This window comes from Syngnathoides biaculeatus, chromosome 15, assembly GCF_019802595.1.
Source record: "Syngnathoides biaculeatus isolate LvHL_M chromosome 15, ASM1980259v1, whole genome shotgun sequence".
NCBI classification, from domain to species: domain Eukaryota; kingdom Metazoa; phylum Chordata; class Actinopteri; order Syngnathiformes; family Syngnathidae; genus Syngnathoides; species Syngnathoides biaculeatus.
In genome coordinates this window covers 8443616-8459733 of record NC_084654.1, presented here as the reverse complement: position 1 = coordinate 8459733, position 16118 = coordinate 8443616, and the positions used below count along the sequence as shown (strand labels likewise).

Sequence of the window (16118 nt, the reverse complement as noted above, 5' to 3'; positions counted from 1 at the left end):
TTCAGTAGATTGAGGAAAGTTCAGCCAGGCTGTTGTGCACGACACCGAACATTGTGAGCAGGGACACAAGAGTGATTCTCACGCTTTATCGTGGCAAAATGAACTGGAACAATACCAAAATGGCTTCTGATGGTTTTAGCATTCACACTGAGGTTTCCTCTACGGAAGGAGGGAAACACCTGCCCTTTGCCAGCGAGTTTTGTTCTCTGAGGGAAGGAAGCTGACTGCTCAGAGTTTGGAACTTTCCCTTCTTTCCCCCTGCTGTTATATAAGTGGATAGAATGAATGACTTGAAGGGCTTCCCTGTCGACTGCCCACTTTGTGAAAGCTGTTGTTGAGCAATCATTTTGATGGACATTGAAAATATGGAAACTGTACAGTTCAACCCTATATTATTCTTTTAGGAGCAGAAAAGCCAAAATCTGTTAGATGTTCGATTGACTCCCATTAGATTAACCGTAAGACCTACATAAGTATGCCTTTCAAAAGTTAAGTGACACTGTTAGCAAATGTGCTCTCAATCTCTCACTGGATTTTCTCCCACAGCCATTCTGAATGCTTCCAAGGAGTTGGTCAGGAGCAAGAGGCTCACACAGATCCTGGAAGTCGTGCTCGCCTTCGGCAACTTCATGAACAAGGGCCAGCGGGGAAATGCCTTCGGGTTCAAGGTCTCCAGCCTCAATAAGATTGCTGACACCAAGTCCAGCATAGATAGGTGAGTTCTTAGAATGAACTGGATGCATATTATTTGGACATTGGGATCAGCAAATACTTTCCAATAAAAGTCTATATGACCACTTCGTGACATTGCTAGATTAGACACAAAAATGGTGCCTCAATGCCAAAATAAATGTTGAATGTAGATGTGCTTAAAGGTCAAGTGTCATCCCTATAAACATTCTAAAATAAATATTGTAATGGAAAATACACGTGACATTATTCACTTTAATGTCTGTATGAAAAAATAAATATGAGTGGAGAGCGCATCATCCTTGCGCAAAGTCTTATTCGACATTCAAGTGGTCACCATATTGGCTCCATCTTCTGTCCCTGACGTCACACTGAGACATTCGCCATTGAAAACACGCTGTGCCACCTACTATGGGAGACGAACACGCCCCTTCTGACACGGAAGCTCTTTTCGAAGAAGAGAACATCTCACAACCAAGTGAAGTGACCGGGATAATATTACCCTATTATTTTGAGCCATATTTATTTAGATGATATGGAGATCACGGCCAAACCTCATGCGGTCAAACCACCTCCCCGCCCGATCCACCTCTGCAGCGGTGATTAAAAACAACGCCGCCCACAAGCGAAGACGATACCACGTCCAAACCGCCTCCCCGTCCGTTCCACCTCCGCGGGAGTGATTAAAAACAACCCCGCTCATGAGCGACGACGACGCCACAGCCAAACCCTTTCCCCGTCCGATCCACCTCCGCGGCGGTAATGAGCCACCGCGGCCCGGCTCCGCAACGAGCCACCCTGGCAACGTCGCATCCGTCGATCACGACTTCAGCCAGGGTGGCACATCAATAGATTTAGCATCCCTGATTTATAGATTACGTCCCCCCCCCCGAGTATTATTTTGTTAGTAGCTGTATACACACCTACCTTGTCATTTAGAACCAACAAAGCTCTCATCCTTTGCACCTGTGCAATCCATTATTCACGACGAACCGGGTCTTTTGGAAAAGTATGAAGAGTGAATCCATTCTCCAGAGTGTTCGAGCAATATCCACCTATACAACGAGCCAGCATTTTGGCTAACATGAAGGAACAACGAGCTACCTTCCAGCAGGTAAAACTAGTATAAACGAACAAGACCGCTAGACTGCGCTACTGCCCCGTACGTCACTTCCTGCTTCCTCTCGAAAAAAAATCCCACGAGAGGGTTTTCACGGCGGGAGTTAAAAAAGTCATATTCTTGAAAATCATGTTTTATGGTGGAATAAAACGGATGGGTCCATCCCGGCTGCCATTTTTTCATTAATAGCATACTAAAAATCATGCATTTAATGGCAGTGGCACTTTAAACTTCTGTATTTCCCATCGTCCTGTGTTTTTACATTACAATCTCCCAGGAACATCACCATGCTGCACTACCTGATCATGATCTTTGAGAAGAACTACCCTGACACACTGCACATCCATCTGGACCTCAGCAGCATACCAGAGGCTGCAAAAGTCAAGTGAGTTCAATCTTCCAGTACCATATTGGTGAAAAGACTCTCACCAATCACCACCGTATCACAGAAACGGAAAAATAATGGAGCCTTAAATGAGCAACTCGCATCTTTTTTTTCTTCTTCTCAGTTTGGCAGAGTTGGAAAAAGAGGTGCATTGTATAAAGAGCGGACTGAAAGCTCTTGAAGCGGTGAGTTTCCTAGTTTTCCTCCCATTGGTTTTTATCATGCCTGTAATTAGGTTTTTGGCAGGGTACAAATTAACAGCAATTTTTAATGCAGTGATAGATCCAAAATACACTTGTTCAAAACTGCACTTATAACATCTAACGGAGTGTATTAGTAAACAGGAACAAGCACGAGTCTCCAATTTTCAGTGAAGAAATGTTTCATTTACCGTCTGTTTTTTGCAACAGGAGCTGCACTACCAGCAGAGCAGGACGAGGGAGCGTGGAGATAAGTTTGTGGCTGTGATTGGTGACTTTATCACCGTGGCTGGCTTCAGCTTCTCTGAACTGGAGGATCAGTTGAACGAGGCCAAGGACAAGGTAACCGCGAAACCGCGCGGCTGTGCAGTGAAAGCGTTTGAGGATCCGTTAAGGGGGGCTTTAAAGGCATCGTAAGGCAGTTATGGCATCCACCGACCATTCATGTTAAAAACTGGGAAGAGGAGGTGATGAACGTCTCTCAAGGGAGAAACTGTAAAACTCTTTTGTCCCATCTGATCACTTCTACAATGACGGGGAAACCCAGCACTCAACTATTATGGATTCCTCTGTTGTCTTCTCTGTGTGGGACTCTCTTTACGGCTCCTCTTTCCATCCAATACAGTGCAGGTCAGCTGGCTCTTATTGGGTTGATGAAATGGCTTGTCTTGGAAAAAAAAAAAACATCTTGAAGAGATTTGCAGCCTTTGCACGTCTTAATGCTGACATTTTTCCAATCAATTATTTTCATCCACCTTTTCATTTTCCATTGCACCCCTGATCAGTGTGTGATAAATGACAGCAGAGCTTCCCTTTCATTTTATTATTTGTCAGTGGGGGATTGAGAGGAATAATAAGCCTATTGGGATGTCAGCGGTTTAAGAAAAAAAAAAAACAGGATCAGAAATTCAGTTATAGATGGGGGAAGAAAAGAAGAAAGATGGTCGACTCGCCACTCCTTTGACAATATAGAGCTGAGAGTATTTAATCAATCTTTCTTTCGATTTGTCCCGTTAGGGGTCGTATCGACTCGATTGTTTTCTGCTACAATTTCTGGGAAATGTAACTTAAACTATCATGTTTAAATTAGGAATCAAATCTACTCGTCGAGACATGTCAGGTTTGCTCTCGCATGAGAGCTTACAGCTTGAAATCGATTAAGCGCACATCACGTGTTGGGGGATTTTACAACATTGATGGGGTGGTGAAATCAACCAGTGGACATGTGTTGCTGCAAACTAGTTGTGTTGCCTCAACCATGTGGCAATGTTGTACTGATAATACGAATGGTAGCAAGGTGACTTGCAAAAATGTCCTCAATTATAGCAAAGGCTCATGCTCCTCAATTCCTGTGTGAAAAGCATCCGCGATGGTTAGCTGAAGAACATCCGATGAACATGTCAGCAAATTTACCAAACGTGGTCATGTAACAGTGAAAAGGTTTGCTGTAGCGTCTGGTTAATCAACATTTTAATGCCCAGCCTTCGTTTCATGCAATTGGTTCTTAACTCATCTTGTCAGTGTCACAGCACACCCATCTTGATTGATTCCCGTTGTTTTCGAATATCTGTGTCACTTAGCAAATAGACATTTGCTGCTGTCACTAAAATACAAATTTATGGAGCAGCCGAAAAAGTGAGGGATGCATCACAACTGTTGGGGGAGCGCAGAAATGATTACCCGCCCCCGACAAAGACAAAATTCTTTCAAAGTGTTCTGTAGGAAGAGCGCACAGGCTCTTAAAACTTTGTGTGCGTGTCCGGCCGAGATGCACAGTGAAGCGCACACCCGAGTTTCAGACATTACTACATCCATTTCAAAGGATTACACTTGTCCAAGGTCACCGGGGGTTACTGGAACGCAGGTTTCCAGAGGACACGGGGGATTTTCCCTCTCATCAAAAGAGATTTGTTTGCTTTATCCTTCACAACACATGCACATGCCCACACACACAGATGGGACCGATTCTCATTTTTAAACCAAGTATTTTGTGGTATGTAAGAGTAATAAAATGGAAATTGAAGCTTGCTGCTAAGTCGGGGGTGTAAGTGGCAGGCTCAGGTTGTTAGCTCCTTTAGTTTGAGTTCTAACACTAAAGGCATTATTCATTCATCTGTTGAAGTGCTTACAGGCTTTTATCATTCAAGGACCCCAATTATGCGTGTAATGTATTTTGAAACACATGATGCATTATTTACAGCAGCCAAGAGATTAAGTGCTGGAATGTTGTCGGGGCTTGTTTTTGGTTTGCAAATCAGCAGGTTGTGTGCAAGTTTTCATGTTCAGTTATCTTAATGCACTCTTGCATTGAGATTCTGATTGCAGTCAATTACACACAGATTACAGCTGCATACAATTGCAAACATAAAACAAAGCATAATTGTGGAGCAGTTTGAAATCTGCCTCACAGTCAAGATATTTTGAATTCAAATCTCAACTCGGGCCTGTATTTTTTTTTCTCTTAACTGGGTAGCACCTGATCCATCCATCTATTTTCTAAGGCACTTATCCTCACAAGCGTCGCAGGAGGCATTTAATTTGTTAGTCAAAACTTATAAGTACTGCATGAGCCATACGTACTATAGTACTGCTTGACGGTGTCCAAAATCAACTTTTTGACTCACTGCCCAAGTTGGCTGACAGATTGAAAAATAAATAAATAAACCCACCAGCAATGCATATTTTTTACCGCCCAAACTATTAATTAAAATTTTACATAGGGCTGTACACTATATTTTAAAAATATCATCATTACAATAAGCGCACGTAATGTGTATAAACTGTGCAGCCCCTAATTTTACATACTTTTCTTTAATTACCGTAATTCCCGGCCTACAGGGTGCACCTGGTTATAAGTCTCACAAAGTACATTTGTAAAGGAAATACTACTTGGTACATACATATGCCGCAGTTGTGTAACAGGCGCAAGTGCCCACGTTGAAACCCACATTTAAACACGAGATATTTATAAAGAAATACGGTACACAGTTTAATGCTAGCACTAACAGGACTGGTTAAAATAAAACGTCACGGTAAATATCACTGAGATACACCAGTAACACAGAAGGAAAATGCTAGAACAGTGCTAACGCTAGCACAGCGCTAACACATATATGCGGTAAAAGTCACTTCCTCGCCAAATATATTCCACCATCTCATTCCTACCTTTTCCGCTCAAGTGCCCCCTTGCGGCTGATACAAAAAGTACACAAATTGCCACATCATTGCATAAACCGCAGGGTTGAAAGTGTGTGGAAAAAAGTCACGGCTTTTAGGTCGGAAATTATGGTATGTGGATGCAAATTGAATGAATGAATGAATGTCATTTCCAGTAATTATATCACTGTACAATGAGATAAGAAGAGAATTTCTCCTTATTGGGGCATACATAAAAGAAAGGTAAAAATAAGAATAAAATATGAGTAAAAATAAATAAAATGCATCAAATGTATTGCACAAGAACAGAGTGAGGAGGAAGAAGTCGTGTCACAGCGTTGCAGCCTTCGTGGGATCACACTCGCTGCCATGTGTGCGTCTCTTTAATTTTAAATCACTGAATACTTTTAAAGAAATTTTCAGCAGCTTGGAGGCTGAAACGCCAGGCTATTAATGTTTCATTTGTTCTATTGTTAAAGTTTGGATTTTGATTTCTCAGTAAAACTGATGAATGTTGTATTATGACAATGTCTCAATGTATTTGCTGGTACTGTTACTGTTTTGCGAGTGCGTGTTCCAGGGCTGGGCAAGCTGACAAAAAAAAAAACCATTTTTTTTTCATGTTGTTCAATCTCAATTACTATCACGATTGTCACATTGTTTTAACACTTTTTTCAAAAAGCTAGTTTTAAAGCATCTGTACACAAAACTGAGGAGGCTACAGATTAGTTAACGTTTATCAGCTTTTGTTAACAACCCTTTTCATAGTAAATATTTAAAACAGTAACCCCAATATGATATCATATTTTATACAAAAATGTAAGAACACTTTTCACTCAGTGAATGGGGAAAAAAATGTACAACTGTGTAGAGAAGGTATTCAAACCGCCTTTCATTGTTGTACTATATTGCAGCCATTTGCTAAAATCATTAAAGTTCATTTTGTCCCCTCATATACACGCAGCACCCCATATTGACAGGAAAAAAAACAGAATTGTTTTAATTAAAGAAACAAAAACTGAAATATCACATAGCCAAAAATATTCAGACCCTTTGTTGGGACCCTCCTGTATTTAACTTTGGTGCTGTCCATTTCTTCTGATCATTCTTGAGATGGTTCTACACCTTCGTTGGAGTTCAGCTGTTTCATTATCCTAATTGAACTTGATAAGGAACAAATGAGGATAATAGGGTGAAAGGAACTACCTGAAGAGCTCAGAAACAATTGTGGCAAGGCACAGCTACAGCCAAGGTAACAAAAAAAGAATTCCACTGCATTTAATGTTCCTAAGACACAATGTCCTCAAAAATATAATAATAATCCATAATAAAAGCCTTGGTCAGCGAGGTAAAGAAGAACCCAAAAGATTACTGTGGTTAAGCTCCAGAGATGAAGTCGGGAGATAATAGAAAGTCAACTTTCTCTGCAGCCCTGTACCAGTTGGTGTCAGTGTCCCAATGGAAGCCTCTCCTCTGTGCAAAGCACACAAAGGCCCGCATGGAGCATGGAGCCCCCCAGAAAAAAAAAAAAAAACCACCTGAAGAACTTTGTGGGCTTAATTATTGTGGAAACGTGCCCAACACAGCCCAAACAGTGAAGCATGGTGGTGGGAGCATCATGCTGTAGGGGTGTTTTCTAGCTGCAGGGACAAGACAACTGGTTACAATTGAAGGAAAGGAATCTGGCCAAGTACATGGATAGCATTCTCTAGAGTGCTCAGGACCTGAAGTTGGGCCAGAGGTTCACCTTCCAACAAGCGGACAGCTAAAAAAAAAATTGTCTTCAGAACAACTCCGTGACTGTTCTTAAATGGCCCAACTTAAACTGACTAAAACCAAACTGAGCATTTCTGAAGCGACCAAAAAAATGGCTGCCCGGCAACAGTCACCATCCAACCTGACAGAACTGGAGAGAATCCCCAAACCCTGAATTTGTTGCATCCTTCCTAACAAGACTCGTGGCTGTATTACCTCAAAAGTGTGCCTTTTATAAATACTGAGAATAAAGCCTGAATACCTTTGCCTGCGTGATATTTTCGTTTTCTGTTTTAATAAATCTGCAAAAACTTTTTATTCCTCAGTATAGGGTACCATGTATACAATGAGGGGGGAAATAACTTTAAACCGTTTTAGCAAATAGGTGCAATGTAATACAGTAAATTGTGTAAATTTGAAGGGGGTCAGAATACGTTCCGTTAGGGGGTGTAACTAGTTTGAAGTCTTTGCTATTTTTTTGGAGGTACAAGATACAAAATAAACAAACTGCCCCTTCAGCTATGGCAAAGATACCTTCAATTGTAAACATGATCGTCCTCTAGTTATGATGCTACACATCCAGTGAACATTATTGTTGCTTTCAAATGTGCATCATCTTTAATAATTCAGTTGAAGTTTTTTTTCAATTTGACAAATCACCTGATAAATAGAGCCAAAAGTATTTACAGTATAAATGTCTTATTTTAAACAACACAGACTCATATGGTCGTACTTGTGCAATTAATTCCATTTTATCTTTACCTGTTTGCCTCTCCTAATTATGGAGTTGGTGCTTTGGTTACTATAGTGGCCAGCCCATAATAAGGAGGGCTAAACGGCTCCGACTATCACACCTCCTGTTAAATTCAGTTCCTTTTCACAGCTGTGTTTTCTCTGGTGTTAAATATTTCTTCAATTCTAGTTTGTATATCATTTTCTCACCCCCCCCCAAAAAAAAAAAAAAAAAAACCTTGTGCCTGGAGTTGCACAGATATTCTGGCCGAGATTAAGACTTGAACGGCGAGGATGTGCTACGTGTATCATTGTAAACAAAGGTTCAACATTGGGGTCACGCGAGGTCGTTGAACTCCGGGTGTCAGAACTATTCACGTTTCAGCTTCATACCTGCTTGCTTCTCACGCAGTTCAGCAAATCTCTGAAGCACTTTGGGGAGGACGAAGGCAGGATGCAGCCCGACGAGTTCTTTGGGATTTTTGACACCTTCTTGCAGTCATTCGGCGAGGCCCGCCAAGACCTGGAAAACATGCAGCGGCGCAAGGACGAGGAGGAGAGGAGGGCGCGCATGGAGGCCATGGTGAGAGCCCCCCCCATCCTCCTCCCTTGTACCATTAAAATGTTTCCTTCAGCCATGTTTCAACGATTTTACACATATACCTCCCCCTTCCACATTTGTTGACCAATTCCAAACATTCCTGCTTGAAAATATTGAGCTCAATTCCGACATCCTGGCAAGTATTTATCACATTCCCGACATTCCACATTTCAATGATTTCCATAGCACTTCAGTTTAGCTTTCAGTTCTTCGGCATTCACATGCAACTTGCACAGAAATCGCTTTCTGGAGTTGTAAATATTTGAAAAATCCCTTCCTTTGTTTTCCAGCTCAAGGAACAGCGGGAGCGGGAACGCCGGTCCAAGAAGAGCGGCGCCTCAGACGAGGTCGGAGGGGAATTTGACGACCTGGTGTCGGCGCTGCGTTCGGGCGAGGTTTTCGACAAGGACCTGAACAAATTCAAACGCAACCGCAAGCGCTCCGTCAACCAGCTGGTGGAGGGCGGCGGGGGTGGGGGCGGCGGAGGCGGGCGGGAACGAGCAGTCACAAAAGTCAACTACTAGGAGGTCAGAAAAAACTGAGACGTCCTAAGCTTGGCCTGATGCGGATCTCAGGTGGTCCATATTCTCAGACTATGTCCTAACATGCGAACGACTTGCCCCCAACCCCCCACCCCACCTCACCCCAGAAGTTACGTGATCTCCTGATCTGGATGCTGGGCAGGCAAGCTCCAGGGCGCAAAAACCACTGTGACACATCATCACGTGACTTTGACCACCGTGCTTAAGCTTCTCGCCATCTGTCACCGGTTCTTCCCGACCGACCGTTTTCTTTTGGTCCCCCCGCCTGGCATCACGTGCGCGTAGACATAAAGCGAGAGAACGCTCCGGGAGCCAAGCAAAGCGACATCTGGAAATGATCGAGTCGGGATGGAACCTCTCCAAAATGCCAGTGAGGATCGGCACAGCTGGCGGTCACGTGACCTCGACGCGTTCTCATTGCAGCGTCAGTGTGTCGACGTCCACAACGTTGTTGTCACGGCATCCAGCGGTGCCAAAGCAGAAGAAACAAACGTGTCCGTGGATTCAGAAAACAGCTTGCGATTTGCCATTTCTATTTATAGCAAAAGCATTTTTGGTTGGTTTTGATTGCAGTTGGCAGGGTTTTGTAGACTCAACTCAAGTGAATTTTTCTTTTTTGTCTTGTTTGCACTGCAGCTTGTCTTGTTTTGCCCAAAAAGTTCACGTGCGTCCTTTCCTTTTCCTCGCCAACAAACACGATTAGGAGGAGCGGTGTTTGGGAAGATACACTTTCAGACACTCCGCGGGGGTTGGTTTCCATGCTCGGCTGCTGGCCTGCGTGGTCCACTTTCCTAATGGGCCTTAATTAAGTCTCTCAATTCAAAATAGCTAAGCCGTCGGTCGACTTTTTTAACACCACCACGAAGATGCTGCCTAGCTGCCGTGCCACATCTATGCTTGTTGCAATCTCATTCCTATGTAGTGTAGAAATGGTGCACAGGAGAGACGGTGGGGAAAAAAAAATCTTCCATGTTTCTGCTTGTTTGTATGTCACAAATCCATTTTACTGGCAACCTACTGCTGCTAATGGGGGTTGGTTCCAACACTTTTTGAAGTTCTGATAGAATTTACTACTTGTAAAATCTTAGTTAATGTGATCAATGTTGCAATAGATGCGGTGGGCTCATTGCAAGCGCATACTAGTTTGTTGCCAGGAGAGGGTGCCATGTTAATCAACGTCAGCTCTTGGGGTTAGCCGACAATGAAGGACACGAAATTGTAATGTAACGTCGGCACAGAATGTGAGATGGCCGCCTTTGTGACAAAAAACAACAACAACAACAAAAAAACACATTCATTACTCTATTTGAAAGCAAAAATAATACATACAATACTCAGTTTGACTTGAATATCTCATCGGGATTGCGCAACCCATTTTTTTCAAGCTTGCATGAAGTGCTTCCTCGTACACTTCCCAATGCACGTGACTCAACAAGCATTTGGTTATTAATCCGTCATCCAGTTTTGTGATGAGAAATGAAGATTTTCTGATGTTTCTAACACATAATGTAATCTTGTCGTCGGCTTCTTTTGACCACATAATCGCCTTGAAGTGCCTCCGACCCTTGTGTGCGCACAAGTACCATTCCTCTTACTGTGTGCTGCTGCTACTAGATGACAGTACACGTTGGTGGTGGTGGGGGGGGGGATGCAGCTGATGTACGATCTACTCGAAGTATTGGCGCCTGCTTGGGTTCACGTGCAGTAAACAACAAAAAGCAGCTCTGTAGCTCGATCCCAGGACGGTAAAGATTCACTTTTGTGTCCTAAAGTCAGTTTTAATGGGGAAGTTCAGTTCTATTTCTATTATTTTCTATTTCACATTTGTCCTGAAAGTAAAGCAGAGACGCTTGTGTGAGGCCCAGCTCCAAAAGAACTGAACCTTTTGTTGTCCCTGAATTTGAGCAGCACCGCTTTTGAACCAGCAACTTCTGTTTATTCCAGCTGGTGTTTTCTTTCCTCCTTTATCTTTCCAGCTAATTATAATAAGTTAGTATAGCAAACTTGCCAGAACTTTGTCAACTTTTAATTCTGAGCTTTATCCCCACATTTTAGGGCAAACTATTTACAGCAACCTTGTCAGTATTACTTTTGTTTTGTTCCACGTTTGGATGTTTATTATCAGCCATTGACTGGCTGACTTTGGAGTGCAAAAGAAGGAAATCCAAAAGAATGATATGAGTAGCTATTATTTTCTTTTCAATGCACTTTTATTATGGGACTTCTCTATTTGCAATGTTGTTTTGAGGGTTTTGACTTCTTGGAACTGCAAAGGGTGCTGCAAAAAAAGTGTTGTAAAAAAAGAGGAAAGAGGCAAGTGATTGGTACTCCGGCTGGGCCGCTGGAAAAAAAAACGATGGATGAGAGACGAGATTGAGGTGGACACAGGCCAGATGTGTCTGTGGTTTTGACATGTAAAAAAATAAATGTTAGAAAAAAGATTACAATTTTAAAAAAATTGAGGAATGTTTAGTTTTCTGTCTAAACGTGCACTTGGCATCTAGCTGCATGCCCAAAAAAGCGTGCACGCCGTCTGATGTATTGAGTTGAACCTTTGAATAGGAAGTTGCTTGTGCTATTAAAGTTAAGGGGAAAAAAAGCACCGTGTTATACTTCACTTTGTACTGCCTGACAAATGTTGCACCCACTTTCTGGCGGCTGTGTAGTTGTGAGGAGTCCGTATTTTTTATCATTGAATATAAAATACCCTTCACAGAAAAATGTACAGTTGGAAGAGGAAAAAAAAAACTTATTTTGTACACCGCTCTTGATGTTTGAGATAAAATGAAAACACCATTAAAATATTGAGGAATGTTGCATTTTCCTGTAAATTGTACCTCTATTTATTTGCCTTATTTAGTTTGCTATATTTTGTATGTACACACAGCATTACAAGAAATTATATATATTGAAATATGATTAATGAACTGGTCTGTGTATGGTGGATCATTATGAGATGTGTAAGAATGAGTGTTTTGATTTTCATTTCTATAATGTTATTTTTGATTTGTATTTTTCTCACCCTGTGTCTTTTGTAGGGTTACAATAAAGTTTTTGTCCCTGGCATTGTTTGTTTTTCCTTTAGATTCAGGACGAATAGATGCGTGAAAGACTGCTTAATTAACAACATAATTATCTCTGATATTACAATGTACACATTTGTCTCACTCTTCAATCTGACTGGTGACTATTTATATATTATATATATATATATTTTTTTTTTTTTTAATTTACAGTTGTGCAAAGGATGCTGTCGATTGTGCAAATGGTGCAGATGCGACTCAGCTACAAAAGGCTAGAATTGGTCAACAAACAGATATGCAAAGTGGTCAGGCTACCACAGTGAGTGCATAGATAATCTATTATAGATGAATACTAAGTGGCCTGGCAACAACTAGAGGCAGAAAACGGGTAGCATGTTTCACTTGAATTGTACGTGAGCTGTTCAAGAACTTAATTACAAGAGAGAAGAAGCTATTGGAATACCTCCTTGTTTTGGTTTGCGTCGTTTGGTACCGCCTACCCGAGGGAAGGATCTGGAAGAGCTGCTTGGCAGGATGTGGAGGGTCCGAATGGGTCCTGCCCACTCTTGTCCTAGTTCAGATGGCATGCAAGTCCTCAGGCTGGATAGGGTGGTGCCGACAATCCGTTCAACGGTTTTGATTACCCGTTGCAGTCGGAGTTTATCCTTTTTTGTGGCGTCCCTGAACCAGACTGTGATGGAGGCACACTGTACTGATTGGATGACCGCTGTGTAGAACTGTCTCAGCAGCTCTTGTGCCAGGTCGTGCTTCCTCAGAAGGCCCAGGAACTACTTCCTTTGCTGGGCATTTTTTTGAGGAAGGAGTTGATGTTCATCCCCCACTTCAGGTCCTGTGAGACTGTAATTCCCAAGAACTTGAAGGTCCTGAGGGTTGACACAAGACGACTGGACAGCGTGAGGGCCAGCTGTGGGGAAGGACGCCTCCTGCAGTCTGCAATCATCTTTAGTCTTTACTGCGTTCAGCTCCAGGTTTGGGAACCTGCACAAAGGACAGGGGAATGTACCATAAAAATGATATTTATTATGGTGGACAGCTGGATTGTATTCAAGTTTTCAGACATATGTTCATGTGTACTCATCTATGTTTAGGAATGGATGGCTCTACTAGTTTGAATTAAAGATATTAAAACTCTCATCTGTTCTCAGTTCTAGTATACTGTATGATTACACAGGTCAAATGTACTTCAAATCTGTCACTACAGTAGTCTTCTTTTCGTTTCAGTTTGTCCCGTTAGGGGTTGCCACAGCGTGTCATCTTTTTCCATCTGAACCTATCTCGTGCATCTTCCTCTCTCACAACATCCATCAACCTTCTCTTTGGTCTTCCTCTTGCTCTTTTTGTCTGGCAGCTCCATCCTCAGCACCCTTCTACCAATATACTCAATCTCTCCCCTCTGAACATGTCCAAACCGTTGAAGTCTGCTCTCTCTAACCTTGTCTCCAAAACATCCAATTTGGGCTGTACCTTTCATGAGGTAATTTCTAATCCTATTTAACGTGCTCACGCCAAGCAAGAACCTCAGCATCTTTATTTCTGCTACCTCAATTCTGCTTCCTGTTGTTTCTTCACTGCCACCGTCTCGAATCCGTACATCATGGCCGGCCTCACCACTGTTTCGTAAACTTTGCCCTTCATCCTAGCAGAGACTCTTCTGTCGCATAACACACCAGACACCTTCCGCCAACAGTTCCAACCTGCTTGGATCCGTTTCTTCACTTCATTACCACACTCACCATTGCTCTGTATTGTTGACCCCAAGTATATGAAGTCATCCACCCACGGTATCTCTTTTCCCTGAAGCTTCATTCCTCTTCCTCCACTTTTCTCATTCACGCACATATATTCTGTTTTACTTCGGCTAATCTTCATTCCTCTCCTTTCCAGTGCATGTCTCCATCTTTCTAATTGTTCCTCTGCATGCTCCCTGCTTTCACTGCATATCACAATATCATCTGTGAACATCATGGTCCAAGGGGATTCCAGTCTAACCTCATCGCTCAGCCTATCCATGACTACCACAAACCGGAAGGGGCTCAGCCAGATCCCTGATGCAGTCTCACCTCCACCTTAAATTCTTCTGACACACCAACGGCACATCTCACCGCTGTTCTGCTGCCATCATACATGTCCTGTACTATTTTAACATACTTCTCTGCCATACCAGACTTACGCATGCAGTACCACAGTTCCTCTCTTGGTACTCTGTCATAGGCTTTCTCTAGGTCTAAAAAGATACAATGTATCTCCTTCTGACCTTCTCTGTACTTTTCCATGAGCATCCTCAAGGCAAATAATGCATCTGTGGTACTCTTTCTTGGCATAGATTCTGTGCAGAACCCTTTGGTAGAGGACCAGAGCTTGAAGGGGATCTTGCCCACGTGGGCACGAAAACACACAAAAACATACACGGTTGAAGCCAGATGTTTACAGACACTGGGTAAAAACACACATTTATCCATCCATCTATCCATCCATTTTCTTATCCTCACAAGGTTTGCAGGAGTGCTGGAGCCTATCCCAGCTGTCAATGGACAGAAGGCATGGTAGACCCTGAATTGGTTGCCAGCCAATCGCAGGGCACACAGACACAAACAACAGTCACAGTCGCAATCACACGAAGGGGGAATTTCGATACATTTATTATGATTTTAATTATTATTGTCTCACTGTCTGAAGTCAAATTAGACTAAAGTTCTCAGTTTCAGGTCAGCCAACATCACCAAAATTCTTGATTTTTTTTTTTTTTTTTAATGGCACAATAATGAGAGAATTTCACATTATTTTCTTCAGATTCAAAAGTTTACTGTAAGATTAATTGGATATAAAGTTATCTCATATTTGCTTTCTTGGTTTTTTAATGCTTCATTGCTTGTGTGATGTGGTGCAATCGAGAGGGCCATTGGGTGCCATGGAAACCTTGCTATGATGTACTGAAACAATGTGATGCAATCAAGTTACATTGGGTGCCGTGGAAACACCAGACACTGATGCAGAAGACAACAAAAAGACTGACGATCTCAAGAGGGTGGTGAAGACATCGCAAAGACACACATGGACTATTTTTCTCACAGTTGCTTTGTTTGTCACATTTGCTTTGTTGTGATGCGAACCACGCAAAGGAATAAAAAAGTGGAGACGTGGGGATGTGATTAGAACGGGTTGGAGATTGTGAAAGAGACACATCCCACGTTCTCCTCGTGAGCCAGAAGTTCCTCTTGTCTTCCTTCCTTGATCATTTTACTTTAAATGTCCTAGGCTGTTTAAATCTGACATTTACATATACAAAAAGTACTACGCCTTTAAAGAATGTGGGGAAGTCCAGGTGTGTGTTTAGTGTGTATGAGAGAGAGGCGAGGGTCAGTATGTTCAACCTCATTGTGTTGACAGTGGATATAAAAGTCTACACACCCCTGTTCAAAAAAGAATAATGTGATATTATGTAGAAGATGACACCTATATCAAGCTTTTTTTTTTTTAATCATAAATGCGAACTACAATGGGGACAGCTCAGTTGGGAAAAAAAAGTGAATCTCAAGCATGGGGGAAAAAAAAATCTGAGGTGATTGCACATGTGGACACACCCCCTTATCTGTGTTGTGGCTGTGTTCAAATTTAACCAATCACATAGAAACACGTTAAATGGGACTCGCCAAATATTACACGCCTCCAATTAGCCCCAAATAAATGTCAAAAGATGGATAGGCTTTTTCTGACATTTCATTTCAATGTTCATAATAATCATAATCCTCTTTATAGAAGCCCCAGTCCTAGCTGAAGAAAAACAGCCCCAAAAGCATGATAAAACCACTACCCTGCCTCATGGTATGGTTGGTGTTCTTTTGATGACGAGCAGGATTGTTTGTGTCGATAAAACGTTTTGAAATTACAGTCAA

The 16118-nt window shown here is 42.2% G+C and overlaps 1 protein-coding gene across 3 annotated transcripts in view; it reads left to right on the top strand.

Annotated features, from left to right (window-relative positions):
* Positions 1 to 12240, top strand: part of daam2 (dishevelled associated activator of morphogenesis 2) — a 111449-nt gene extending 99209 nt beyond the window's left edge. For all 3 annotated transcript variants that reach the window (XM_061842912.1, XM_061842914.1, XM_061842913.1), the window contains 6 exons: positions 547 to 715; positions 2088 to 2195; positions 2320 to 2380; positions 2606 to 2737; positions 8451 to 8621; positions 8930 to 12240. In XM_061842912.1, coding sequence (XP_061698896.1) covers positions 547 to 715; positions 2088 to 2195; positions 2320 to 2380; positions 2606 to 2737; positions 8451 to 8621; positions 8930 to 9163 — 875 coding nt within the window. In that variant the 3' untranslated portion in view covers positions 9164 to 12240. The remainder of the gene's footprint in view (positions 1 to 546; positions 716 to 2087; positions 2196 to 2319; positions 2381 to 2605; positions 2738 to 8450; positions 8622 to 8929) is intronic.
* The last annotated feature ends 3878 nt before the right edge of the window (positions 12241 to 16118 follow it).